Source organism: Arvicola amphibius, chromosome 1 (assembly GCF_903992535.2).
Source record: "Arvicola amphibius chromosome 1, mArvAmp1.2, whole genome shotgun sequence".
NCBI lineage: Eukaryota > Metazoa > Chordata > Mammalia > Rodentia > Cricetidae > Arvicola > Arvicola amphibius.
The window spans coordinates 115,807,118-115,833,445 of NC_052047.1; the positions used below are offsets into that span (position 1 = coordinate 115,807,118).

A 26,328-nucleotide genomic window follows, 5' to 3' on the forward strand; every position below is an offset into this window, starting at 1 on the left:
GCAGCTCCAATACAGACACCCACCCTACCCCACTCACAAGCATGAGAGTATTGCATGAAAGCTCATATTCAAGGTGAAGCTGGAGAAGTTCTGGTGGAGGCAAAGCAGAAGTGACTGGCCCAGAGCCCCGGAGCTGAGAAGCGACAGATCTAGGATTAAGTTGTGTCAGCCTGAGTTAAAACACAAATTCTTTGACTGGTTCCTTGGCACTGCGCCTGGGCCAGCCTCATCTGCCCTCTGAAACTTGTACTCTGGATCCGCATCTGGTTTGTTCCCAGATGTCTCCTGCTCCTTCTGTTCTGCTCTCCAGGCCTGTGCACATGAAGGCCGTTTCTCACGCTCACAACCCTCTTCCACAGGGCTGATTGTAGCCAGTCTTCTAATTCCAGCCTAAGCCCCATTGCCCGGAAACCTTCCCACTTCCCCTCTGAATCGGTGACTGCCCCTCTCTTCTGCTCTGTGGCTCAGCTAATCCATAAGGAGTCAGATGCGTAAATCCCCATCCCTGTGTTTGATCCTCCAATACCATGGGGGCCTTGAGAGCAGAGTCCAGAGCTGGCTTTCCTCTGAGGTCTCAGACCATGTGTTATTCTTAGAATATGTGCATTCGATTAAGACTGACCAAACTCCCAAAAGTCACCTTCCTGATGGGTCAAAGTCCAATAAAAATTCCAGCCTTACAGGACCTTCCTGATTGGTCCAGGCAGTATTCCTGAGTCAGCATAACTGATCTCTGACTTAAAAATAAAAATAAAAGAAGCCTGGTCTTGGAAAGTGGATGTGGGAAGAGTTGGGAGAGGCAGAAAAATATGATCAAAATACAAAGAACTAATTAGAAAGTACTTTTAGTGCCTGGTGTGACCTTTGACCTCTGACTTCACTTACTGCCCAACACTGCCATCTATGTCCTCTCCCTGCCCCCGACCCCGAACGAGATCAAACTTCCCTTTCCATTCAATTTAGCCCAAGTACTTGGGAGCCAGAGCAGGGCTCCAGAGACGAGAAAAGCAGCCCACCTCACCCATTAAAAAAAAAAATCAACTTGGGACAAGATGACTCAGCAGGGAAAGGCACCTGACATGAGTTGGATCCCTGAGAACCCCAGGGAAGAGAGAGAGAACCAGCTGCTGCAAGCTCACAGACACACACACACACACACACACACACACACTGCGTAAATAAGTATAAACTTTAAAATGTTTAAAATAAGCTTGTTCTTGATTTTGTTTGGTTTTAGGCTTTTGTTTTTGAGATAAGGTCTCGTGTGCCCCAAGGATAGCCTGAAACTCAGTACATATGTATCTGAGAATGACCTTGACCTTGGACTTGTTTCTGCCTCTACCTCCCAAGTTCTGGGTTTGCTGTGTTTGGCTTCATGCCTGCTAGGCAAGTGCTCTACCAACTGAGCTGCATCTCCAGACCCCGGAAGAACTTAGTATGGGGCCTACAACACGCAGAAGGGCAGGGCCAACTGTGAACAGAGAGGCTGCTTCACATCCAGGCGATCAGCATGAAGTCAGGAGTGACCAGAACTCTGGCTTGTCTTCTGGTCTCCACCTCACCCTGACAGCAACCATCTTGACTTCTCCCCGGCTTTATTATGCCTCTTTCATACCTCTTTATACATGGGATCTTACAGCTTACATCTTCGTCTTCCTGGCTCGCTTCTTTCAACTTCGTAGCTTGTGAGACGCATTCATGTGGCTATAATGCTTTGGGCTTTTTCATTGTAATGGCTGTGGAAGAGTCCGTTGCATGAACATAGGCCATGTTTCATTTGCTTGCTGTTATAGGTGAGTGTTTGGCTAGTTTCTGATTCAGGTCTATTATGAACAATCCATTCATGTGTGTATCCTCTGGGCAAGATGTAGATACATTTCTATTTAATTGAGATTGTGTTATATGTAGAGACAAATTTTCAGAGGTCTGATAACGTTTTATCATAAGTCTTCTAACATATATATGTATGTGTGTGTGTATATATATATATAAATAATTTTGGAATTTGCATATGTACAATTTTGTACTCTCATAGTCCCTGTCTAATCTTTACACCTTCTCTTTCTTATTGAACTCTGTCAAACCACCAGTAGTGTTCAGTAGAACATTTAATGCTGTGCATTCTTATCTTGTTCCAAAAATTACAGAAAAACTCTTTAATTCTTCTCACTTAGTATGCTTTGCACTGTAGGGGGTTTTTAGATATTTTTGTAGCAGAAAATGAATACTTCTTTTCTAAGTGTGCTGAGTTTCTTGTATAATGAATGGATAGTAAATGCCGTCAAATGCTACCCCCCACGAGCGTGTTTGCTGCTAGCAAGATTCGGGTGCTTGAGTCTGGAGTGTTAAATCACCCTGTTTTACCAGAAAGAACCTCACATGGGGGTAAAGTTGAATTGCTTCCTAAATGTCTGGATGTATAGCTTGGGATGTCTTATTTGGACTTTCTGTTCCTGCTGTCATGAAAAAGGTTGGACTTCTATCTTTCCTTTTTCAAAGATGTGATTTTATTTTTGTATGTGGGGTAGAGTGGTGCACATGTGTGGGTACCTGCAGAGACCGGAGGAAAGTGTCAGATTACCTGGAGCTGAAGGCAGAGGTGGCTGCAAACTGCTGACTATGGGACCTGGGACCTAAACCCAGGTCTTTTTGTAGGGCACTGTGCACCTAACCACTGGGCCATCTCTTCAGCCCCTTGTCTTCACATTTATCTTTAATTTTGTAGTGGATTGGTTTTAAATACAGCTTGATTCTTCTCTTACTACTCATAGATAGACACACACACACACACACTTCCTTCAGTAGATTTTGGTTCTATTATTACCTTAGCAAACTGCACTGAGCTTCTAGTCTTTCTCTTATTAAAACAGAAAGCTTTCCCAAAGATAACACAGTCTTGAGCCAAGTCCTGTTTTAGCCACTCAGTGGCCATGTGTCCCCTGGCAGGTCCCAGATCCTCTCAGCCTGTTTCTTCATCGATGACATGAGATTGTGAAATAAATTAGACAAATCGTAAGAAAGCACCTGGCACAGGCAGATGCCCAGCGAGCCCTAGTTCTTACCACTTCCTTCTGTGCTGCAGCAAAGATTTCCAAACCCAGAAAAATATCGCCTTCCATGTGTACAGGGCTCGGCTGAGAGCTGATTCCAGTGTGGAAAATGCAGTTAGAGCAGAAGTCTGTAATGTTCTGTGGTGTTTTATAAATTTTTTAAAAACTAGTACCTCGATTTTAAAAATTATATAAATGTTGCCAGAATTATCATAGCCAATGCCACAAATTCCTCTGCTTGGGCTTGGTAGTAATGGTGTGTTAAGCATTTGGAAGAGGCAGAAATGCAGTCCCTCTCCTGTATAAAACGGTCTATATGTGGAGAAGTCAGAGCAGGAGCACACTTTCAAACACAGCGTCTCTTTCTGCAGTTGTAATTCCAGTGTTACTGGCCAGTGTACATTAAACCATCAAGCAGGCCCTGGAGCAGCAATGGGGAGGAGAGTTCAGAGTGCCTGGAATTACGACCTTTGCCTCTGAAATGAGAATCAGGTGGTTGTCTAGGTTCTAGTGGTATCTAAAACTAAAGGCAGGAGTTCAGAACCGGGCAGAAAAGACCGAGTCCTAAGAACACTGAATTGTTTTGTTTTGTTTGACACAGGGTCTCTCTGTGTAGCCCTAGTTAACCCAGAACTCTGTAGACCAGGCTGGCCTCAAATTCTGATCTGCTTGCTTCTGCCTCCCAAGTGCTGGGATTAAAGGCTTGCACTACTACCACCTAGCAGAAAGCTGAACCTTTTAAACACGAAAAGCCAGTGCTCCAAATAGTACCATCATACTTATCCTGTTGTAATTCTTGACTCTCAGCGAGAGCCATATGTGGCATCTGAATGACCTCTGCACAAAATTTAGCCTTGGCTCACACTGTGAGTCATTTGTGACGTAGATATGGTGTAAGTGAAGCCTGGAAGACAGTCTATCTCAGGCCAGGTCCTTGCTAGCAATTACGTTTCCATACCCATAATGTAAGGTATAGTACATGCCTGCCTCACAGGACCGCTGTGAGACTGGGAGGATACTTGCTCACGTCTATGAAGTGTGTGATACCAGGAACATGTTCAGTAAATCACAGTGACTGTGGTGCTGATGCTGATGGGTGATAAAGACAAAGAGGACAGCATCCCTCACTTTGGGAGAGAGAAGGGTGAGACAGCATCTGTATTCTTTTTACAAAAGCTAGAGGAGAATCTTAAGCCAGCTCTGGTCTAAAAGACACAATTACTGTATGGACCCTAAGCCTAGATACATGGGCTTAAATGAACGAGCCGTGTCGCAGGTTTGGGTTTCCCCAAAAGTATAACCTGAGGCAGGAACTGCGGGTAGTGTTTACAGAGGGCAGAGGATAAAGAGACAGGGGAGAGAAGGACCATCAGCCTAAGCATGTATTATTGAGGTCACTGAAGGGCACCATTCCTTGGAGACGTGTACAGTCTGTGGTCCAGGGCTCTCTACCTTGCAAAAAATGATCTTCTAACATCTTTCCTGCTCCCATAAGCCAAGGGGTATCTTTAAGAGCTGTAATGGTAACTCCCCAGTTCTCCAAGGCACTTGTCAAAGCTTCAGAAACAGACCCTCTTGCTGTATGAACTCAAGTTGTTAGTAAATTTAATCATCTGTGAAATGGGAATGATAGCAGAAACCAGCTCCTGGGTTATTCCTGGGCCAAAAAAGCCAATCAATATAGACTCCCTTGGCACGGGTCCTGCTGTGTCAAAAATCTCCATAACTAGTTATACTTGATCTTAATATTTTAGTTCTCCAGGGAAGGTTGAACTGTGAGCACACCAAGACACAAAGGACCTGTCCAATTGGGAAGGGCATAGTCATGGAGCATTGCTAAGAGGTGGGACCAGTGTAGCTTGGGGTTCAGGTGGGCCAGTACCAGGGGTCCAGAAACCCACTGGACAGTTAGAGCGTGTGGTGGGATGGTAGCAGCAGAATGACTCAGGCCTGCAGACAGACAGCAGGGCCCCTGACATAACCGGGGTGCACAAATAAGGCTCCTGCTTCTGGAGTTAGGGCAGGGAGCTGACAGAGGTCAACTGGAAGGAAGAATGGAAGCAACACCTGTGTATGGAGGAGCTCTGTGGGCCTGCGAGCAGACAGGAAGACAAGGTAGGAGACCAGGGAATGAACCCTGTCCACAAAGAGGATCTCAGGGCTCCTTTGGATAATAAATTCAATTTAAGACTGTGTGCTTATAATAATTATAGTACTTATAACCTGAAAATGATTGGACTACAGGAGAAGAAACTGGACCAGAGCCTGTCAGGGAGGGGGTGGTGAAATGGGATTGATTGCAGTCACGTGAGAACTAGGGATCCGAGGACTGCTCTGTGTCTTCGCTGTGGGGGTAGCAACCTGACAGCATGCTGTGGCCAAAACTTGCGAGCCAGTCTTTTAAGAGGGGGGACTGTCACTGAATTGAAAGCACGCTTTTATTTTAATGGGAAATAAAGAAGGCTCACAACAGTATTTCTCCAGTTGTCCCCAGCACCTGCCCATCCAAAGAATAGAGAGAGCAAAAGCCAAAGCCTTAAAGCCTGGGTAGAGAATGGAGGGGGAGCTGGGGTTCAGGCTACAAGGAGAAGCACACAGGGGAGCAGAGAGTGGGAACAGCCAGCCCAGGCTTGCGAAGACAAAAGATAGGCTCCTTGCAGGAGAAGACAAAAGATGGGCTTTGAGGAAGAGAGCACTGATGGAAGTGGTCGCCCAGAGAGGAGGATTTGAAATTCTGCTCAGAGGGAGAGACTCTTCAGTGGCAGGGAGAGCTGAAAGATGCCTCTCACCCATGCATTTACCATTTCCAGAACTTTCCATCGCTTCATGCAGATATGCACATCCATCTGTTTTCATTTCCCTTCGGCCTGAAGAACTTCCTTTAATATTTCATAAGCTACAGATGTGCTAGTCATAAATTTGCTCAGCTTTCATTTATCAAAAAAAAATACGCTTTGTTTTACACTCATCACTGAAGAATATTTTTACAAGGTAATAGAATTCTAAGATGATGGGTTTTATTTCTTTTAAAATGTTAAAGGTGTCATTTCGTTGTCTCTGGGTCTGCCTTGGTTTTGAGCCAGGGGGGTTTTTCTTTTCTGTTCTAATTGTGATGTGTCCTTTATTGCTTTTTAAGACCTTAATCGTTGTCTCTCTCAAATGATGATGGCTTATCTGTCACTTTCTTTCCTTTATTTCATTTTATTGCGTCTTGGCTTTATTTTTTAGGTGTAATTTGCTTTGCTTTTTTATCCTTGGTGTGTGTGGGGGGGTGAGCTTCTGGAATTTGGGAGGTTGGTACTTTTCCTAGGATTTCAGGAAATTTCGAGCCTTGTTTACTCAGATACCCCCCCGACTCTGCCACCTCTCTATCTTACCCTGTAGGGCTCCGTGTGACCCACTGGTCTTCATTCCTTTGTCACTGGGACTCCAGGATGAGTTCTTTCAGCCTTTCGTCCTTCTCTCCTTCACTTTGAGTTGGGTCTCTGTGATCCTCTTCCGGTTTACTGGTATTTTCCTTTACTGTATCCGAATACGGTGTTCTTGTTTCCACCTCTAGAATTTCCATTTGGTCTCTCAAAATATTTCTCTGCCAGTATTTCCCGTCTGTTCACTCATTGCATCCATCTTTTCCTTAAGTTCTTGAAAATTGATAATAGCTATTTGACAGTCCTTGTATGTCACTCCTGTCTGTCTATATATAATCTCAGGAACTCCTTCTATTAGCTAATTTTCCTCAGGATCTTGACCATATTTTTTTGTTTTCTACATGTCTCTAATTGTGCATGTGTGTGTGTCTGGTCTGTGTGTTAGCACACATGTACACATATTGTGTGTGTGTGTGTGTGTGTGTGTGTATGCCAGAAGTCAATGATGAGTGTCTATTTCAGTTTCTCCCCCTTATTTTCTGAAGCAGAATCTCTCAGTGAACCTGGATCAGCTAGGCTGGCTGGCCAATGTCTCCACTTGTCTAAACCTCCACCACCGTCATCGGCCCTCCCCCAGCACTGGGATTACAGATGTGCTCCACCACATTGCAGCTGTCTTTTATACAGTCACTTCTTTATTGCATGATGGACACAGTGAAGGCTCCATTTCTGAGTGCCTGGACTTCATTTATCGGGCCTTGGACTTTGCTCTGGGTAATGGTTAATTTGTTGGTGAATCTGCTTGATTCCCTTTTCAAGACCTGTTTTCTGAACTCGGTTAAAGTCTAGGTACGCTCCCCCATTAAGACAAAGTAGCTTTACCACTAACTGTGGCTCTTAGTACGCTCTCAGTTGAGTGCCTGAGGTGGTCAGCAGAGCCTCTGAGCTGTGGATGCTTTAGAAGTCCCGTATCGCCAGCCTCATGATTCTTCATTGAGCTCTTATCTCTGCTGAGCCTTGTGGAGTCTCATCCTGCACGCATGCCACTTAATTTGGCATGCGTTATGGGGACAATGCATCTCCCTGAAGCTCCTTTCCCTGTAGCTTGCTTCTCTCTGGCATTCTAGCCCATAAACCCCGTTTGCTTCAACAATCCCTATTCCTGTCCACACCTCCTCAGGTCAGCTACTCTGCCTTATCCTCTGCCCCATACCACCTTTCTTCATTACAAACCAGAAAGCATCTTTTGTAGTAACCCAGAAAAGCACAGGCTCTGCTCTCGTGTTCTCCCTTCTCTCAGGGATTGGGACCTTTGCTGTCTGTTCTGAGCATCTGCAAACAGGAACTCTGTATAATTTGCTCTGACTTATAGCTCCCTCAGAAGCAGAAGCCAACTGAGCTGACAGGTTTGATGGGTTGACTGTAGATAAAAATTAACTTATTCTAGCCACAACTCACAGATAAGGCCTGTTATCTCCACTACTCGAGAGGCTAAGGCAGGGGGATCTTAAGTTCAAGGTTGGAAGACTGGGGGTGTAGATCAACGGTTTGAGCTCGTCCATGTGTGAGGCCCCAAGTTCAATCCTAATTACTACTAGAGACAGAGATAGAAAGGGAGGGTGGTGGATTTGTTCATTTCTTTGCTTTACATTGCCTTCTAGGAAAAATTAAAAATTCTTATTAAGACCCAACTCATATCCCTTCAATCATCTTCTTGACTTCTTTGCCTCATCATAGGTCATTCATTCTTTATTGAAATGGGGGGACACACTTGCAGAGGCACTACCCTGATGAACTCATTTAACTCCATCCACTAGACTATCTCGGCTACCTCTTCCAGGAAGCCTGTAGCGCTGTCTACGCTCAGCACCTGCTCCTTTAGACGTTCATGTTCTGTCATCTTCATCAAAGTTGTATCACTCGTACTTCGGTGTCGTTGTCCAGTTAGGGCCGGTCCTTCCCGCCCTTCACCCCACCTCCAACTGAATGACTCACCTCAGAGTTGCCATGGCTTGGCACAGGTCTTGGCAAACAGTTTATAAGGGGCCAGATGGTGAGTACTTTAGACCTTGCAAACCAAACTACTCAACTTTGCCACTGTGGCACGAATGCAATACATAGATAATGAATAAAATATAAAACATTACTGGAACAAAAACAGGCAGTTCTGGCTTGGTAGTCCCTAGTTGGATGCACAGTGTGAGCCAAGTAAGTGTTCACTGGTGATGTAATAGGTAACAGTGGAGTCTTGCTGAAGGCATCAGAGGAGATGGAAAAGACAACGCGAATCAAATCCGTTTCCTGAGAACAGGGTGTTTCTGGGTTGAAATGGACTTTTCCTGAGCCCATAGCCAGAAAGATGGGAGTGGAGGAGTTCCAGCCTGTTAACAGAACCTTCTCATGCAGGTTTTCTGTCACACGGGTACGGGGTCCTGAAGAGCACAGGGTCTTGACCAGAGTGAGTCCCTGGAGTGGCCAAGAGCAGGAAGAGCCAGAGGGCAAATATAAGCTGTGTCCTGGGCAGCACCCAGCTGCAGTTTGACAGAAGCCAAGTTCTGTAGCCAAATCCAAAGCATTGGAAATTAGACAGAGTCGGGCTCGGGCGAACATAAGGGCACTGTTGCAAAGCCAAGCAGAGAGTGAGGTCTAAGACAACGTAAGTATATAAAACTGTCAGGTCCTCAACAGTTTCCAATTAGCTGCTGGCCACAGGATGCATGCATGAGTCTGTAGATGGCTTGACCTTGGTCTTGAAGAGATGTAAATGATAAGGTCACCTAGTAAGAGATAGAGTTTAGTCCTACTGAGAGAAGACAGAACATAGAGATCAGAGAGCCGATTGGTGTGGCTGCTACACCAGGGCCCAGCAAAGACCCAGAACAAAGATGAGCTCAGAGGACTGTGGACGAGGCTGGGGTTAGGCAGCAGGGCTTGAATCAATCCTATCACTAAGGGCTAGTACATTCTGCTATGAAGCCCCGTGAATAGACATCAAGAAAATGAATGGGTGGCTTGTACCGGACTAGGTTTGGCAGGAGATCTCAGCAACTGGCCAGGAAATGTGGGCCGTTGCTGAACACCTGCTGAGTTAGTCAGCATTCTCCAAAGAAACAGAAGCAGGAGGTTGTGGATGCAAATTTATATACAAAGAGATTTGTTATAAGGAACTGACTCACTCAGACATGAAGACATGAAGCCGCAAATATACCGTTAGCAACCTGGAGGCTGGGGCCAGACAGTGGTGCAGTTCCTATCCTGCTCTGAAGGCCTGAGACCCCTCTAAATGTGTAGTTCACAAGACACCGGTTGGCTCAAGACTCAGCAAGACTCAATGTTAACAACTCAAATCCAAGGAAGCAACGATGAAATGATTCCCTGGCTTGGAGGCAGAGAATCTGCATTACTACAGAATCAACCTTGGTGTTCTAATTGGGTCCTCAGCTGACTGGGTGGGGTCCGCTCCTTCAGAGATAGCAATCCATTTTGATATATCTCCCAGTTCAAATGATAGTCTTCTTTTGACACCCTCAGAGTTGCACCCAGAATGTTTGGCCAAAGGTCTGTCCTCTCCTTAACATATTCAAGTTGACACATTAAATTAACCATCATGCAGAGAACCTCAAAGACTCTGCCCATCATGGAACGTGCCTGCCTCAGTGCCTGACGAAACGTGGATGTGCTTCTCCCATGATGGATTTGGGACTTTGGGCATATTTGTAGACACTGGCAATTTACTACCAGAGCTGAGAGCAGAGAAGAGACCAAGGAGGCTGTCAGTGTATGAAATATTGAATACATACATTCAAGGCATCAGCCTGAAGTGCCTTTTTAGGCAAACACACTTGGTCATCCGTCAGCATCCCAAATGCACACGTATACTCATTCTTCCTCACGGTTTCCCACACGCCTGCCCCACGAAGGTTTCATCTAAGCCCTCGGAAATACATGTTTCAGCCTGGGTTTACAGGGCTTTACTCATTACTTAAGGAAATGTGGGCAAGGGGTGCTTTTTCTGTTGCTGTGATAAAAACGCCATGACTGAGACAGCTTATAGAAGAGTTTATTTAGGCTTACGCTTCCAGGAGGATCAGAGTCCATCGTGGCCGGGAATCGTGGCAGTAAGTGGCACACATGTGACAGAGGTGAGACAGAGTGGAAAGCTCACATCTTCAGCTGTCAGCATGAAGTGGAAAGAGTGAGGCAGAGATAAAGGAGACTTTTAATGTCAAGGCCTACTACTCTAGAGACGTGCTTCCTCCTGCAAGGCCATGCCACCTAAAACTTCTCCACATAGTGCTAACGACTGGGGACCAAGTATTCAAATACCTGGGACCATGAAGAATGTGTCTCTTCAAGTGGGTACCTCACAGTTGGTAAAACAAAAGCAGCAGCACCACCGAAGACCCCACCTTAGCATGGGTGACAGCTCAGGAAAGCTGTGTTCCTGGCGCGCTCTCTGCTTGACTTGCATGCACGTCTGTAGGTCAGAGTCTCTTTTCTCCCCAGCAATTACTGCTGCTTATGTAACACTGGGGGCTGGGCCCTGTAAGTCTTACAGGTTTTAGAAGCTTCCTGAGACTTGTAAGTTATATTTACTTCCTGAGTCCTATGAGCTTCTTTTAATGCCAAGGAAATAGCCATACAACACCAGATTGGTGTAGGCCACTTGAACACTATTGGAGCTAATGAGGGACTTGCCAGGCCAAACAACTCTGCCCTTGCCTATGAAGATAAAGGGTTAGTGATAGTTTCTGGCTTTTCTCTGTCTTCTAAGACTGAGGCTTCACTGTCTCACTGGGGACAACAGGGGTGACATCCTGATTATTCTTTTAAGAGATCTACAAGCATTAATCTTACCCCTTATAACCATACCTTCTAACACCTGGGTCTTCTTCCTCTCCCCTCCCTTATTTTTTAGAGTTTATTTACTTCCAACTAACTAGAATCTGTTTGACCACCTCATTCTACTAGTACTATGCTGCTGGGTCCCATCCAGATGATTCTAGATTCAGACATTTTTATATCCAGTATTCCTGTCTTCTCAACCTACTGGTTCTCACTACCACCCAGTTGCCCAAGCATATTCCTTTTGGCCATCATGCCTTCCAGAAACTGATCTGGCTTTGTCCTGCCCTGTCCAGATTTAATTTTATTGGCTACTTTTATTTAATGGACTTCAGCCTCATTACAGCACTGAGAGTCTGGTCATATCACCCTTCCCTTAATACGTCTTTGGATTTGAGCTGTAACGCTGAGACTTCCTGGGTCTTGAGCCAACTGGTGGCTTGCAGAACTACACATTTAGAAAGGTCTCAGGCCTTCAGGACAGGATAGGAGCTGTACCACTGTCTGGCCCCATCTCCAAATTGTACATTTGCGAGTTCATGGATGTGGTTTGCCTGTGTGTGTGTGTGTGTGTGTGTGTGTGTGTGTGTGTGTGTGTGTGTGTGTGTGTGTGAGTGTGTGTGTGTGTGTGTATACCATGTGCATGCAGTGCCCAGGGAGACCAGAAGAGGGTTTCAGAACCCCTGGAGTTACAGGCAGTTGTGAGATGTCATGATGTCATGTGGGTGCTGGAAGTTGAACCTGGGTCTCCTGCAAGTGCAGCCAACGTTTAACCACTGAGCCATCTCTCCAGCTCCTAGATTCTTGTGCCTTCCCATGGGGCACAATCATTCTCTCTCTCTCTCTCTCTCTCTCTCTCTCTCTCTCTCTCTCTCTCTCTCTCTCTCTCTCTCTCTCTCTCTCTCTCTCCTCCCCAACCCCCACCCCAGGGTGATACTGAGACTGTTCCTATGGAGGTCTCTATCTGAAATGATGCAGAGAACATCTTATGGCTTTCATGGTTCCTTCCAAATCAGACAATTAATTTGTACAACTCGGGGAGATGGTCAAACTTGTAACTGTTACCCATATTTTAAAAGAGAGGAGAACTTGGAGTGCAGCTCTTGCCTACAATGTGGAAGGTGCTGGGGTTTGTTCTAAGAACCACATGAAGCAAACAAACAAATCCATAAATAAAGGGGAAATGAATCTCCCAGAGGTTGAAGCTTCTGGCTTCAGGTCACCCTGTCTCTTTCCCTGTACTGATCTGCAGCTGAGTGATTGATGCTCGGCTGCATAGATGCCCCTTTTGACACCAGCTGTCTTCCCATTGGTGCTTGCCTTGCCCCCCTCCCTGGGAGGATGGAGTCTTGTCCCTCGCCCTAGCCAAGCGCCTCGCACAGTTCTTATTGAACTGATGCCACTGTGTTGAAATTTGAAGGCAGGCTCTGCAAAGTCGCTCTAGGGAACTAACTACTGCGATGCTTAGTAGGTTGAAGGCACAGAAGAGAGTAAAAGGGTCAAAGACAGAGCCCCCTCTGGGGGTGTCTGCCTCTCTGCACAGGCTTCTCGACCTTGAGTCATTACATTTAAGGAATTTGGAGTTGTCTCTCTCATCCCCTGTGTTATTGTATGATAACCCTGATGAACTAATCTGCTCTTCCATCTGTTTCCCCACCCCAGACTGTGAGTCCCTCAGGGCAAGCACCATGTTCTATTCCTGTCAGTCATTATGGCCTGCCACTGTGTTTGGCACTTAGCTAATGGAAGTTGAATGGGTAAGGTAGAGAGACCCATCTGGGTCCATCTTCTGATGCCCCATGAACATGCTCATTCCCATCCTCTTTCAGTCACATCCCATAATACATGTTTGTTTCTCACAGTGAAGTAAGGGTAGGCTTCAAGTCTTTCTCATTTTTTAAGCCACTCCAACAGCCACGAAGTGGGGAAGCCATATTTATTGAGTGTCTGTTCTGTCCCGGGTTGATGTCATGCATAGATAACATCTCATTTTTTAATAATTTCACTTAACTCTCCTAATATGTCAGTGTGGTAAGTGTTCTCATAGTATGAAAGAGGAAGCCGGAATGTGGGTACATAAAGAAACTGAGTTTGAGAGTTTGCACAGCTAGGACTTGGGAATGCGGGGATAGAACCCTTGTCCCTTGGCTCAAGAGCCCAATGCCTTCTTATCATTCTTTGTTTTCCAACAGCAGAGAGCACTGTTGAGTCCTCGGCTTAGCAGAAGTCAGGGTCCATGCTGAACTGAACTTGAATTTAATTGTGTTGAATTAAATTGTGCCATGTGTCCCCAGTGTTTCAGGCACCTTCCCATCTGATTGTGTAAAGAGCTGCTGGAAGCATGAGGTGAAAGCGCACCTCAGGAACAGGGTGAAGACAGACTTTCTCATGAGTCTACACCCTAGTAGGTCTACAATAATGGTAAATATGGTCCATACTGTTGGGGACACACAAGGCAGGAGCCTAAGTCAGCCAGAGATGGTCTTGGGAAGTTTCTGAGTGATCATTTAGTTTTCTTTCTGTTGCCATGACAGACATCACTGGCTTACACATCCCATGCCATAGTCTGTCATTGAGGAAAGTCGGGGCAATAAAGCAAACAGAAACTATAGCAGCAACCATGGAGAAATGCTGCTTTCTGGCTCGCTCATTCACTTAGCTAGATTTCTTAGACAGCCCAAGACTTCCTGCCTAGGGAATGGTGCTACCCACCGTGAGCTGGATCATCCTACATCAATTAATAATCAAGACAGTCCCCCTTAAGACATAATTATATTATGTCTTATATTAAGATTATATGAGCATATAATCTGACCTGGGCTTCTCATCTCAAATTACTCTAGACTTTATCACGCCGACAGTTGGGATTAATCAGGAAAAGCATGAAGGAGGAATAAAAGTGACCCAAGACAAGCAAGACAGTACAGAGGGAGCAATAATGCTCCTTAGATACAGAATTTCAGCTAGGACAGTCTTTAACATAGGGGATATTTCAGTGAACAGCATGATGGAAAGAAGAGATGCTGAAGTCGATCTCTCTATGTTTCCATTACAAGCAAAGGGTCACTGTGGATTACCAGCCTATGCCTTTACAAGTACCTTCATAGTTTAGAGGACAGCTAAGCCTTTCTTACTGCCAGGAAATGAGTTATAGAAACAACTGGTCACGTCTCCACCTGTCTTTTCTGGGGATAAACATGAAGGTTGCATTTCTCCGATGTATAAGAAATAGCAACGATTGGACTGACCCACCAGGTGATGTCATCTGCCTGGGTTGGGGTGTAGCTGCCCTCAGAAGGCTTGGGGGGTGCCACCTGGCTCTATGTGCATGTGCTTGATGTGTCCCTGGAGTAGGAATCCTTTCGGGGAGTGATGGCTGCTGTATAAACTGGGCCAGGCCTCTTCAAAGTCCTTCTTGAATATGATGGGAAGGAGTAAAGAGTTCTGCCTGCTCTAGGACATACAGTGGTTAACCAAAAGTGGGATTTGGGTTCATCTAATTCAAATTTTCCCCTTCACTGTGCCTGTGAGTGCTTTTTAAGACTTAGTAAAACCAACCAAAGAATGACTGAGAATTGAGCCAGTCCTATGAAGTGTACGTGACACTTCTGTAGTTATTTGCATCTACACTCTATAGTATTTGTGTCTAAAAAGAAGCCCAGCATGGTACTGGCATTGAGTGTCAGTTCCCTGTTCTTCACTTCCTTAGGAACTTTGATAAGAACCCTCAAGCCACGTTCTATTACGGTCTTGTTCAAATATTGCTGAGATCCCTCCTGCACCCCACCACTGCCCACCATCCCTTGGGGTCATCACCAATCCACTGTGGGCTGGAGACCACCACACACCCAGATTGCCCGCCCCACCCTCTGAATGTGGCTAGCCCACTCACCCCTCATCTGGGAATGTAATAAAGTCAACTGAACAAAGCCATGTTAAGTCCTGAGAATGAAAGCCACTTCCCGCCCACACTTCAGCTTCTGCTTTTCGCTCACCCCCAAGATCTCCCCTCCATTCTGCTCTCTCCGCTGCTTGCCTCACCCTGCTGCCTGCATGACTTGTCTAAAATTCAAGTGCAGTCACATCACTCCCCTGATCAAAAACCCTCAGTGGCTTGCAGATCTTCTCCAATGGCATCCAAACTCCTGACGCATTGAGAGCAGTACCCTCTGTGAGCAGGTTCCTTCTCCCTCCGTGACATCGTCTCCTAATTCTCCACTGACAGCGGCACTGCAGCCCTGAGTTACTGATGGTTCTCCAAGCACACTGTTAATCCATGTTTCTGAGCTGCCAGAAGTAACCCTTCCTTTCTATTTTGCCTTACAAATTTGACCAACATTTCAAATTCTCTCAACTGCCCCCCTCTCAGAGAATCCACAGAGGTGTCTTAGACTGTCTCCTTTAGGCACCTGCTGCTCACTTTTCTGCATGATCTCCAGACTTCTTGTTAGTAGAGATTCTGCCTAAACCCTGAGTAGTGTTGGATTAAGATAGAGCAATGCCTGATCAGCACTGGCTGAGCCTTTCAAGTTTCCCCTCCACCCCATACCTGAGGAGGTTCAAATTTCAGCCCCATCCGCACTGACATCTGCATCCTGATTGACTTCCAGGTCGGGCCAATCACTGGTCTGCCATCATTGGCGGGTCCCACTCCAAGAACTACGTGCTGTGGGAGTACGGAGGGTACGCCAGCGAAGGTGTCAAACAAGTTGCTGAGCTGGGCTCACCAGTGAAAATGGAGGAAGAGATTCGACAACAGGTAAGAACAGGCTCCCGGATCAGCCGACAGCTAGAAATGAGGACAGAGCATCCCTGGGTTTCATTCACTTCCATTGCTTTGAAATATGCGGTAGAGTGTGTGTGCTTGAGGGGGGGGGTCTTTCTGGGCTACATGGGAGTCTCCGTTTCTCTCCCTGAACTCAAGCATCCTCTAGCTTCTGTATGCTAAATTCTGCTGTCGACCGGTTGCTGGGATGACAGATCTCTGGTCTCCTGAGAGGGCAAAGGGTGATTTATAGTTTCATACTATGGCTTTGAGGGTGGAGGATGACGTTCAAGCTGTCTAAACAAATTGTCGCTTCTGAAAATAGACGCTTTATATGTTGGCATGTGGTGTTTTGCAACAGTGTCTTGAAGCGCCTGATGTCTGATAAATTTGCTGGTCATTAGTCATAATCGTCATGTGCTGATACAACTTCTGTGAGCCATAGCATGTGAGCCCAGGGGAACAGGAGCTGCCCCATTATCTAGGTCCTAGCATCTAATGAGGGAAGCAGAATGAATGACCCATTATTCTTGTCAATGTGTTTACCTGACAATGAGCCATCCCTCATCAAAAGCCTGGGCTAGTTAACAGCAAATAGAAGTTGAGAAGAGGGTCTTGTAGGAATAGCAGTTTTGTTCCCACAGAAGCCCCTCCGGCATGAGAGAGCTACTCAGGCATTCATGTCTCACTGACCCCAGCTGTCTGGGACAAGAGAAAGGCCAGCTGTGCTTGGGGTGTGGCCATTGCACAGTGCAGGTCACTGAGAGGCCATCATTCTCCTTCCTCCTGCCTTGCATGTCCCAAGATGATGGAGGAAGGCCCAGATACATGGTGCCCCTGTTGCGTTCTGATGGGTGTGTGATCAGAGGCTGAGTGGACTGAGAGGGTGAGCAGAACCCAGAGCCAGGGCTTCCCTGAAGTCTACCATCTGGCCTCCAAGCTGTCCACAATCCTGAATTGAATGCAGCTGAAGTCACCCTGCTCCTTCATAATGCCCTGGGGATCCTTTTGGACTACAGGCTGGGGGGGGGGGGGCACTTCAGAATGAGCTTGCGTTTGATTCAAAGTTTCTTCTACTTGTTTGAGACAATGAAAGGTTTGGTTAAATTTTTTAACATTGCATGGTATTAATTATCAAATCACCCTTCTCTGTAATGGAAGGTGACCTGGGATTCTCAATCTTCCTGCGTCCACCTCCTGAGTCCTATGGTTTCAGGCATGTACCACTATGCCAAGTTTTGAGCAGTGCTTGGAATCAAACCTGTGTGTTAGGGCACCATGCTATTAACTGAGCCATAGCTCCAGCCCACAGTGTCAGCCTTCTAACTGCCTGGTTTCTCTGACTCCAACGTGCCTCACAAGTGGCATAACTCTTCAGGGTATAGCCAAGTCATGAGTGCCCCCTCCTGTGGCGCCTGCACCACCTGGAACCACGATCGGGCAAGGGTTTGGGTATTAAAAACACACAGAGACATGGGTCACTCTCGAAACAAGAATGCCCCTTTTATTGTGTTCCAGGGCTGCTTATATAAGGCTCTTCTTGACTAATGGCCATGCCCTAGCTCTCGGGATTTTACAGCTGCAAGCCCACCAGAAACCACTCCCCTGCCATCAGGAACTCATGAGGATCTCATGCCCAGAGCAGCTGCAAGCACAGGAAAACAAGCTGTTTACTCCGGCAGGCAAGGGATCATAGAAAATTCAGGGTCTGAGGGTCCACGGTCCCCAACACCTTCCATGTTGGTGCTAGTGTGTCTGACTTGCCAGTGGGGACCCTTTGTCTGGAATCCCAAAGGTCCATTTCCTAGCTCTAAGGCATGAAATCATGATCATCCAGCTCTGAGGAATGGGATGCTGAAAGCCATTTGTTACAAAGAAAGGATGAAGCCGGTTCATGAATTCAAGACCAAGGTGTCGTCCCAACAGGGACAGTCTCACTTGTTGACATCCTGGAGAGGGGCCTGTAATTAGAGACAGGTGCAGAAAACATTCAAAATTGAGGTTGCAAGCCAGACAGATGGCTCAGCAGGTAGAGGCACCTGCCACAAAAGCCTGGAGATCTGCACCTGAATTCAATCCCTGGAAGCCATGTAAAGAACCAACTCCTTAAAGTTGTTCTCTTATTTCCATATATGTGTTGTGGCATGTACACACACATGCACACACACAACAACAACAACAACAAGAACAGCAACAAATTTTAAAAATTTAAACTGGTATTATATTTCATTGGTAAACATAAAGTCTCATTGTCATGACAGGTGGAGAATCATGGGCAGGACTTCAGTACGTAGAATACCCCACTTCAGAAAATGTGTCTGTGGTGTGAACCTAACCAGTTGGCTATAGGGAGCCTGCATGACCCAGCTGGCAAGTCTCCCGGCTTGTGTGTCTATCTAAGACCATGTCCCCGGCCTCCTTTGTATTGGATATCTCTCATTACCCCTCCTTGCACCCAAGTCTGAGAGGACCATGTTAGCATTCAAGTCCTACAGATGAGGAGAAGGTGCAGTCAATCACAGAAAAGCCCAGTTTGTCTTGCTCCAGCGTCTATGCACAGAATCTGGTGTATGAATTGTAGGACTCCAAACAGACAGGAAACCCTGTTCCAAAGTTGATGACGATTTCAACATAGTAAACACTGTGAATTTCACAGCATGGGTCCCATAATACCCAATGTACTTGCCCAACTGCACCCCACCATCCCACTGCCTAGCAGCTCTGAATGGAGCCTCAGCTGGCCATGGCACCCATCTTTGGCCATGACGTCCTTCTCCTAGCTCTTTGAAAATCCAGCTCAGTTCAGTGATTTCAAGGTCCTTTCAGCTCCAAAAGATTCATGGCTTTAAATATCCTTCCCTGCAAGCATATAACTTATATTTTCCTGCAAGTCAGGGAGGAACCAACATAAAAAGGAGCAAGAAGACGGATCCTCCTAGAATAGAAATATGTCCTCTTGTGTAACCGGAGGGCTTGTTTGAAAACTTCAACAAACTCTGCTCCCAGCCCTTGGTACTTTATGTCCTCCATCAAAGAGCCCCGTTCCAGCCATGGTGCAACTAAAGTTTCTTTTCCCACAAAAAAACATTTTGTGCTTTCCTTATTAGGGACTTATACCTCACAGCCATTTTCACAAGTATTAAAAAACACAATTGGTATTATTGGATATAAATTTTATGCTAATGGATTCCAAACACAAACGAACAAAAATATTAATCACATTAGTAGTGAGGAATTACAACAGTTCTGTTAGGTACAAATCTTATTGTTACTGTAACTGTAAAATCCCGAGAAAACTGATGACAAATTACTACAGAGGCTTTGGCAGTGATGATGCTACAGGCTAGAGACTGTGGGCGCAGAATATGCAGAATATGCACCCCTTCTTCAGGAAAAGAGAGGCCACTGGGGCCTAGGGCCTAATGGGGCCTTGGGATTGGAAATAACAGAGTTGTCTTTGTTAGCCATGTGTATTTCTTCTTTTAAGAGGTTCTACAGTTGATTTGTAGGTGTGTGTGTGTGTGTGTGTGTGTGTGTGTGTGTGTGTGTTGGGGACATTCACAAATATGCACAGGAGTACCTACATGCATGTACATACAGGTGGAGGACAGATGTCAGTCTTGGGTGCCATTTCTCAGGAGCCCTCGCCTTGCTTGTTAGACAGGGTGTCTCACTGAGAACTAGCACTCACCAATTAGGCTAGACTAACTGGCCTGTGAGCTCTGTTTCCTCCCATCTCTGTCTCTGTCGTCCTGGGATTACAAGTGTACGACCAGCTTTCTTATGTGGGTGCAGGAAATCAGACTCAAGCTCCCGAAGAGAGCACCTTACCGGCTGAGCCATCATTCCAACCCTGTTTTCTGATCTTGAATTTGAATGACTTGATGGATTTATTGTTCATAATTTTTGCGTTCCTTAAATAGTTAGTATATTAATCTTTGTCAGATGAACAGTTGGTGAAGCGCTCTCATGTTTTGAAGATGTCTGTCTGCTCTGTTGTTTGTTTCCTTTGCGGTGTAATTTTGTTCAATCTATGCAATCTCATTTGGTTATCCTGTTGACTGCATCTTGAACTGTTTCTCCCTGTTTTCTTCTAGAAGTTTCCTAGTTTGCAGTCTTATTTTTTTGGAGGGTCTTTGGTCTGATTTGAGTTGATTTTGGGGTAGAGTGAGAGGGGTTTGCATGGAACTGAAGGACACTGTATTAAGTAGAGTAAGTCAGATAGAATATGTTCCCTCATGAACAGACACTTAAGGAAGTAGAGCTAAATGCAGAATAGTGATAAGCAGTTGGGAAGGGAGGGGAGATAAATGGTGGCTGGCTTTGATTAGCACACTGTTTGCATGTATTCAAATATGACACTGAATGTTGTGCATGCATGCAATTTATGCACACTAATAAAAGTATAACAATAATGTTTATGACAAGAAATACGAGGCTCTGGCTAGCCTGGCAAGCCACTGATGGGTAACCCCAGGCAGGAGGAGGCAGGAGGAGGAATTGGAAGATCACTCCAGGTAGGAATAGAGACCAGAGAGAAGAGACCAGAAAGACCATGCAAGCTTATTGCTTAAGGACAGTTAACCCACTGCGGCCGCTTGTCAGTCAGCAGCTGCAAATTTTGAGTGGGTGTCTGTTTTCCTGCTGGATACTTGGTGTCCATTCACCCAGTTACCCATGCTAGAGAGCCAAGTGTCGCCCTCGATACTCACTGCACCCCAGTGTCTGCCTCCTTTTTTAGGTTCATTCCTTTCAGTTCACAGGCGTCACCCTGCTCACACCTAAGTGTCCGTCCTTTGTATACACATCAACACTAGTCTCCTGATGGTCCTGCCTTCAAGTCCTCTTTCAATTACCCTTGCTGCCCAGGGTCAGCTTTATAAAATCCAGCTCATGCCATCTCTCGGCTAGGATCATAACCACTTCCTTTAAAAGAGCCCTTCAGCTCCCTGGGGGGGGGGGGTGAGGGAGAGGAAGAAAGAAGGAGGAATGGGAGAGGAGACTGGGAGGAGGAGTGAAAGGGAAGGACAGAGATTCCTTCATGAGCCTACATTCTAACAGAGACAAGAAAGGGAACGAAAAGAAAGAGATAGGGCTGGAGGGTGTGGCTCAGTAGGAGAGAGCTTGCCTAGCACACGCAAAGCAAATGACGGAGCCTTATAAATAATTAGTAAACAATTACAAATTGTGGGGGATGGGAAGAAGCAGGTGGGTGATGATTTAAATGAAGCCTAGGAGTAATAAGGACTTGTGGGAATTGAGAAGACTACTCTGAGTAATAAGCATTTAAGTTGTGGACCAAAAGGAAAGGATAGGGGGAAATAATGTTATATAGAGCTGAAAGCTTACACAAAGGCCCTGAGGCCAGATATATATCTTATTGTGCTTGCAGAACTGAAAACAAGGACCGTGTGGCAAAAGGGAGAGGGCATGAGTGGACAACTGCACCAAAGAAGAGTAGGTTTGGGGTAAGGGACCATGTTGTCTCTGCTACGAAGAAATTTGTGGTAGCAGTAGAAAAGACGGACTCATGCACATGCGCGATTACGCGCACATGCGCACACGTCTCCCTACAGGCACTTTTGTTTCTCTCAGGGAACTCTCTGCCCTCAACTGGAAAGGTATCAGCCCGCACTGGACTGCGGTGGTTTTGAGTGACTGCCGTTCTAAGTCACCCAAGACCTTAATAGCGTCTGTCCCCTTTTTCCTCTGCTTTTTTCAGCACACAGCTCCTGGTCTTAGTTCAGCGGTGCCTTCTCTAGAAAGCGTGGGTCTGCTGTTCCTCTTCTGGAGCCCCAGAGCTCCTGGTGCTGTCCCTGACCTGGGCTGACCTACCACTGCTCGGTTCTTTCTCTTCTCCATAGACTGTGCCCAACTGGGTGGAGCCTCCTCGCTGCCAGGGTCCTCTGCTTCCTTCCTTCCGTGCCAGTCCATTCCTATCCAGGCTGCTTTACCTCTCTAACATTAGACACGGACGGGATCTAGCCACAGGACCACAGGGACATCTCTTCCTTTCAGCTGAACTGCTTTGTCTCTCACTGGTTTCCTTTCTGCTTTAGGGTGCTTTATCAGCCTCCCACAGGATTTTTTTTATCTGGAGAGAAAAATAAATTTTAAAAAATTTAAATTTAAAAAAAAACCCTCATGAGCTGATATCTTCCCAGGGTGACCTTGTTTTTCCTTCTCCTGGTCCCACCTGAGTCTTATGTCATCTCTTAGCTCTGGACTGCGCACTGCACAGCTGGAATATGCTAGCACTTTCTTCCCCTGAGCGTATGAGAACCCAAAAGTCCAGATCATAAAGGTGCTCACATCCCCAAAGGCCTGATGGAGGGTTTTCTTGTCCCATGCTCACCAATGGGCCAGTCCTTCAAAGCAGCCTGTTCTATGTAGGAGTACCATCCACTGCCTCATTTCCTACCAGCGTGAGATGGCCTTTCTCTTCCTCATGCATGGACTTTCAAACCTTGGCCTCTGATCCCGAGCCTGAGTCCCAGTCCTCGGCCCCTACAGCTCCTGACTCGGGCTCCTGTTCTGTCACACTTTCTCCTCATATCTGGCGGTCAGGCAATTCTTCTAAACCCAGTTGTATTTTTAGAAATGTGTCTTGCTCTCTTTGTCCAGCATTTCTGTGTGTCCATGGCAGGACCGAGATCCTTTGGCTCCCATTTGCTTCTCTGTGATTCCAGATGTCTCCAGCACCCAACAAGCATCTGGAGTGACTTACTGAGTGTCCTACAGACACCTGTGAACTTTGGCTGTCCACCCCTCCTGCTAGTGCCCTAGAGAGGTGGTTCTCAACCTGCTTCATGCTGCAACCCTTTCATGCAGTTCTTTGTGTTGTGGAGATTCCCCACCATAAAATTATCTTCATTGCTATTTCGTAGCTGTAATTTTGCTACTGTTATGAATTGTAATATAAGCATCTGTGTTTTCCAGTGGTCTTAGGTGACATCTAGGAGAAGGTCATTCAAGCCTCAGAAGGGGTCATGACCCACAGGCTGAGAACCACTGTCCTAGAGAGTCCCTGCATTATTCATGCTTCTCTGAGCTTTCAGGATTTCCCTGGCAGGAGAGGTCAGGTCAGGGTGGGCTCTGATATAGGCTCAATTGATTGGTCTCGGGGATTCTTCCAACCAGCCAATGGAAGTCCCACACCCAACACAAGATAATCAATAAACAAGCAGCGTTTCCAATTTAAAACTGTTTATTTGGTTATGGTACCTAAATCTCTTTTCTTACCTCCTTTAAATTGCTAGAAATGACACATATCTGTCAAACCATACAGTTCATATGATTTTTGCTTTTGAGACGTTTAATCACTGTTCTGTAATTAAAACCATCCCATAGTGGTAGTGCATACCTGCTATTGCAGCACCCAGGAAATGGAAGTCAGAGGGTCATGAGTTCAAGGCCAGCCTGAGCTAACTAGTAAGTTTCAAGCCAATCTCAGCTACCTAGAAAGATCTTATCTCAAAACACACACACACACACACACACACACACACACACACACACACACGAGGTAATCTAGTGAAGTCTCTATGGCTGGCACCTACTCAAACTGGCTCAAATACAAAGGGAAGTTTGCTCCTGTGACCTATGAAGATACAAGCCTATACACAGCCAAGGAGAGCCCCTTCCCAAAACTTGGACCTAGAAAGCTCTCCATTAGGTGGTCATGATCACTCTCCTCCATGCCACCCAGAGTCCCATGGACTTTTCTCTGCTCATTTGTGTCCTTTTCTTTCCCCACTGGTAGAGATTCCACCTTCATTTCAAGTGCTCATAGCCCCAAAGTTTGGCCATGGGATCCTCCCACAGTTGGCTGGGCAGCACTGGCGACATATAGCAGAAGCAGGTAGATGGTTGGCATCGGTGCCTTGCCTCAGGATCTGCCTTTAGTCCAGCCAGAAACCTGGCCCACAGCTGCCTACAGGCCCCCAGGCAGGCAGATCATGGTGAAAACAGAATTGCAAGTAAAAGTCTTTCAGGGCAGGATAGACCCACAAGGGTTAGAGTGAATCACAAAGCCCTAGCCAAGGGCAGGAACTCAGGTAGCTTGTCAACACTGTAGCTGGGAGGGATGGTGAAGGAGAAACCCACGGTGCTGAGCTTTGCCAGCCTGATGACATGATGCCAGGTCCAGAGGTTGGTTTAGTGGTTGAGGTGGGACCAAGGGGTATTGAGGAGGAGGAGGAGGAGGAGGAGGAGGAGGAGGAGGAGGAGGAGGAGGAGGAGGAGGAGGAGGAGGGAGAAGAAGAAGGAAAAGGAGGAGAAGGAGAAGTTGTTCCAGAATAAAATCTAGAAAAGGAAAAGTGGGGGGGGGAGCAGGAGACAAGGTGGCCTTTGAATTCTCAGGAGTGAGAAGTGTAGTTGAATAGCCAGATTGAAAAACAGGGAGAGAGCGGGGAACCAAAAAAGACTTCGAGTGAATTTGTTTGGTAAAAGAGGAGGCATCAGAAGAACATCGTAGCCCTGCGCTTTGGAGAATTGCAGGATGGGATTTCTCCTTTTCAGCCTCCTCAGGAAACATCTAGTCAAGACCTGTGGTACTTGTGTCTTCATTTGCTTGCTGTAGCTGTAAAACAGAGGAGCTGAGACTAGGAAAATCATACACAGTTGACACTTACTCCACGGGTGGTGCTGGGAAAGGAGCGTCCAGGCTGTCATCTTGCTTCAGTTGAGGCTGAAGACAAATAGAAATCCCAGTAGCACAGGCTGCCCCAGACCAGAAGGGTGCAGAGCCCTCCTCTGAGCAACAGCTCTCATGCCACAAACTTTTACCCAACAGCACCACCAGTTCCTGGGAATTCTGAAAATCTGTGTGAGAAATGGGTAGGGGTGTTTATTTGATCAAAACTTACCCAGTATTTAACTGAAAGAAAAATCTGTTTTTACAGTAACCGAAACAAAGTAGTCCCAATGAAAGGCAAATTCAAGTGGGAGATAATTGATAAATTGCCTTAAGATGTGCAGGACAATACAGCAATACTTGTTAAAATTGTACAGTCTTTTTTATTGTAGCAATAAAAACAAGACATCTGTTTCTAGCATAGCCATTTGTAAGGGCATAGTTAGACAGTGCTAAAGATATTTGTATTGTCAGTGTGCTTCTTTGTTTATGTTGTTTATTTGCCGAGACAGCATCTCACTGCATACCCCAGGCTGGCCTTGAATTGGGAGACTCCTGCCTCAGCCTCCTAAGTATGAGACATACAGGCACACACACTTTCGTGCTTGTCAGTTATGAGTTCATCTTTATCCATTCTAGATCACTGGTTGGGATCCCTTTGTCAAACTTCTATCTTCAAAAAAATTTACATTATGATGCCTAACAGTAGCAAAATTAAAGTCACAAAGTACCAACAAAAATAATGCTATGGCTAGGGGCCCCCACAACAGCATGAGGAACTGAATTAAAGGGTCACAGCATCAGAAAGGTTGAGAACCACTGCTCTAGATGGTAATTCTGTACTGGGGACTGCTTTTAGGAATGTTCTCACATAAACATATAAAAATAAAAATGTTTGTTACAACATTGTTTAAAAATTGAGAGGTAGAAATAGGGTGATATTTTCATCAGTAGAGGACATTTTAAGTTCTAGCTACATTGTACAGTCAAGAGCCATGTAGCTCTTAAAGGGTATGGTACAGATCTGTTTGTGTCTACATGGAATGCTCCCCAGTTCATATTTCAAGGCAAGAAGAGTCAGTGTGTAGCGTGCAGGCATCTGGGGAGAAAGACATCTGGGTCACAGTGAACTGACTGTATGCACACAGAGAATTTTGCATGCGCAGAACTTCATTTTTGGTGGGGGAGGAGGGCAAGGGTCTCACTTTGTCACCCAGGTTGGACTGGAACTCCATCTACAGTGAGGATGACCTTGAACTCCTGGCCATCCTCCTGTCTCATCCTCTGAAATACTAGGATCATATGTGTGAGTCTCCACACTCAGTTGTGTTCAGAATAGCTTGATGAGTACACACCAGAGACTCATGCCTCCAGGTCCAACCGGGAGGAGAACAGAACAGAAAGGCTCATGGTTTCCCATCTGCCCTTCCATGCTGTGCTGTTTCAGGTTTACCAGTACACACCTTCCCCAAGAATGGTACCATAAAAACAAACAGAACATTGATCTTAAAAACTGAATACCCCCACAAGTACAATTTATAAGCTTCTTATGTTCCACCAAGAAATATGTCGTTGTTTTCTGACTATAGAGGCTGATTCTGTAGAAATGGAGAGCTAAGCAGTCAGAAATAGCCACAAACTGTCTGCAGGGAGATGATAGAGTGG

At 46.0% G+C, this 26,328-nt stretch overlaps 1 protein-coding gene across 1 annotated transcript in view; it reads left to right on the forward strand.

Moving 5' to 3' along the window:
- The window catches only part of Spon1 (spondin 1), a 289,221-nt gene that overhangs the window by 150,395 nt on the left and 112,498 nt on the right, over window positions 1–26,328 (forward strand). Inside the window, exon 6 of the mRNA XM_038335002.2 lies at window positions 15,874–16,022. Within this exon, the coding sequence (XP_038190930.1) occupies window positions 15,874–16,022 (149 nt within the window). The remainder of the gene's footprint in view (window positions 1–15,873; window positions 16,023–26,328) is intronic.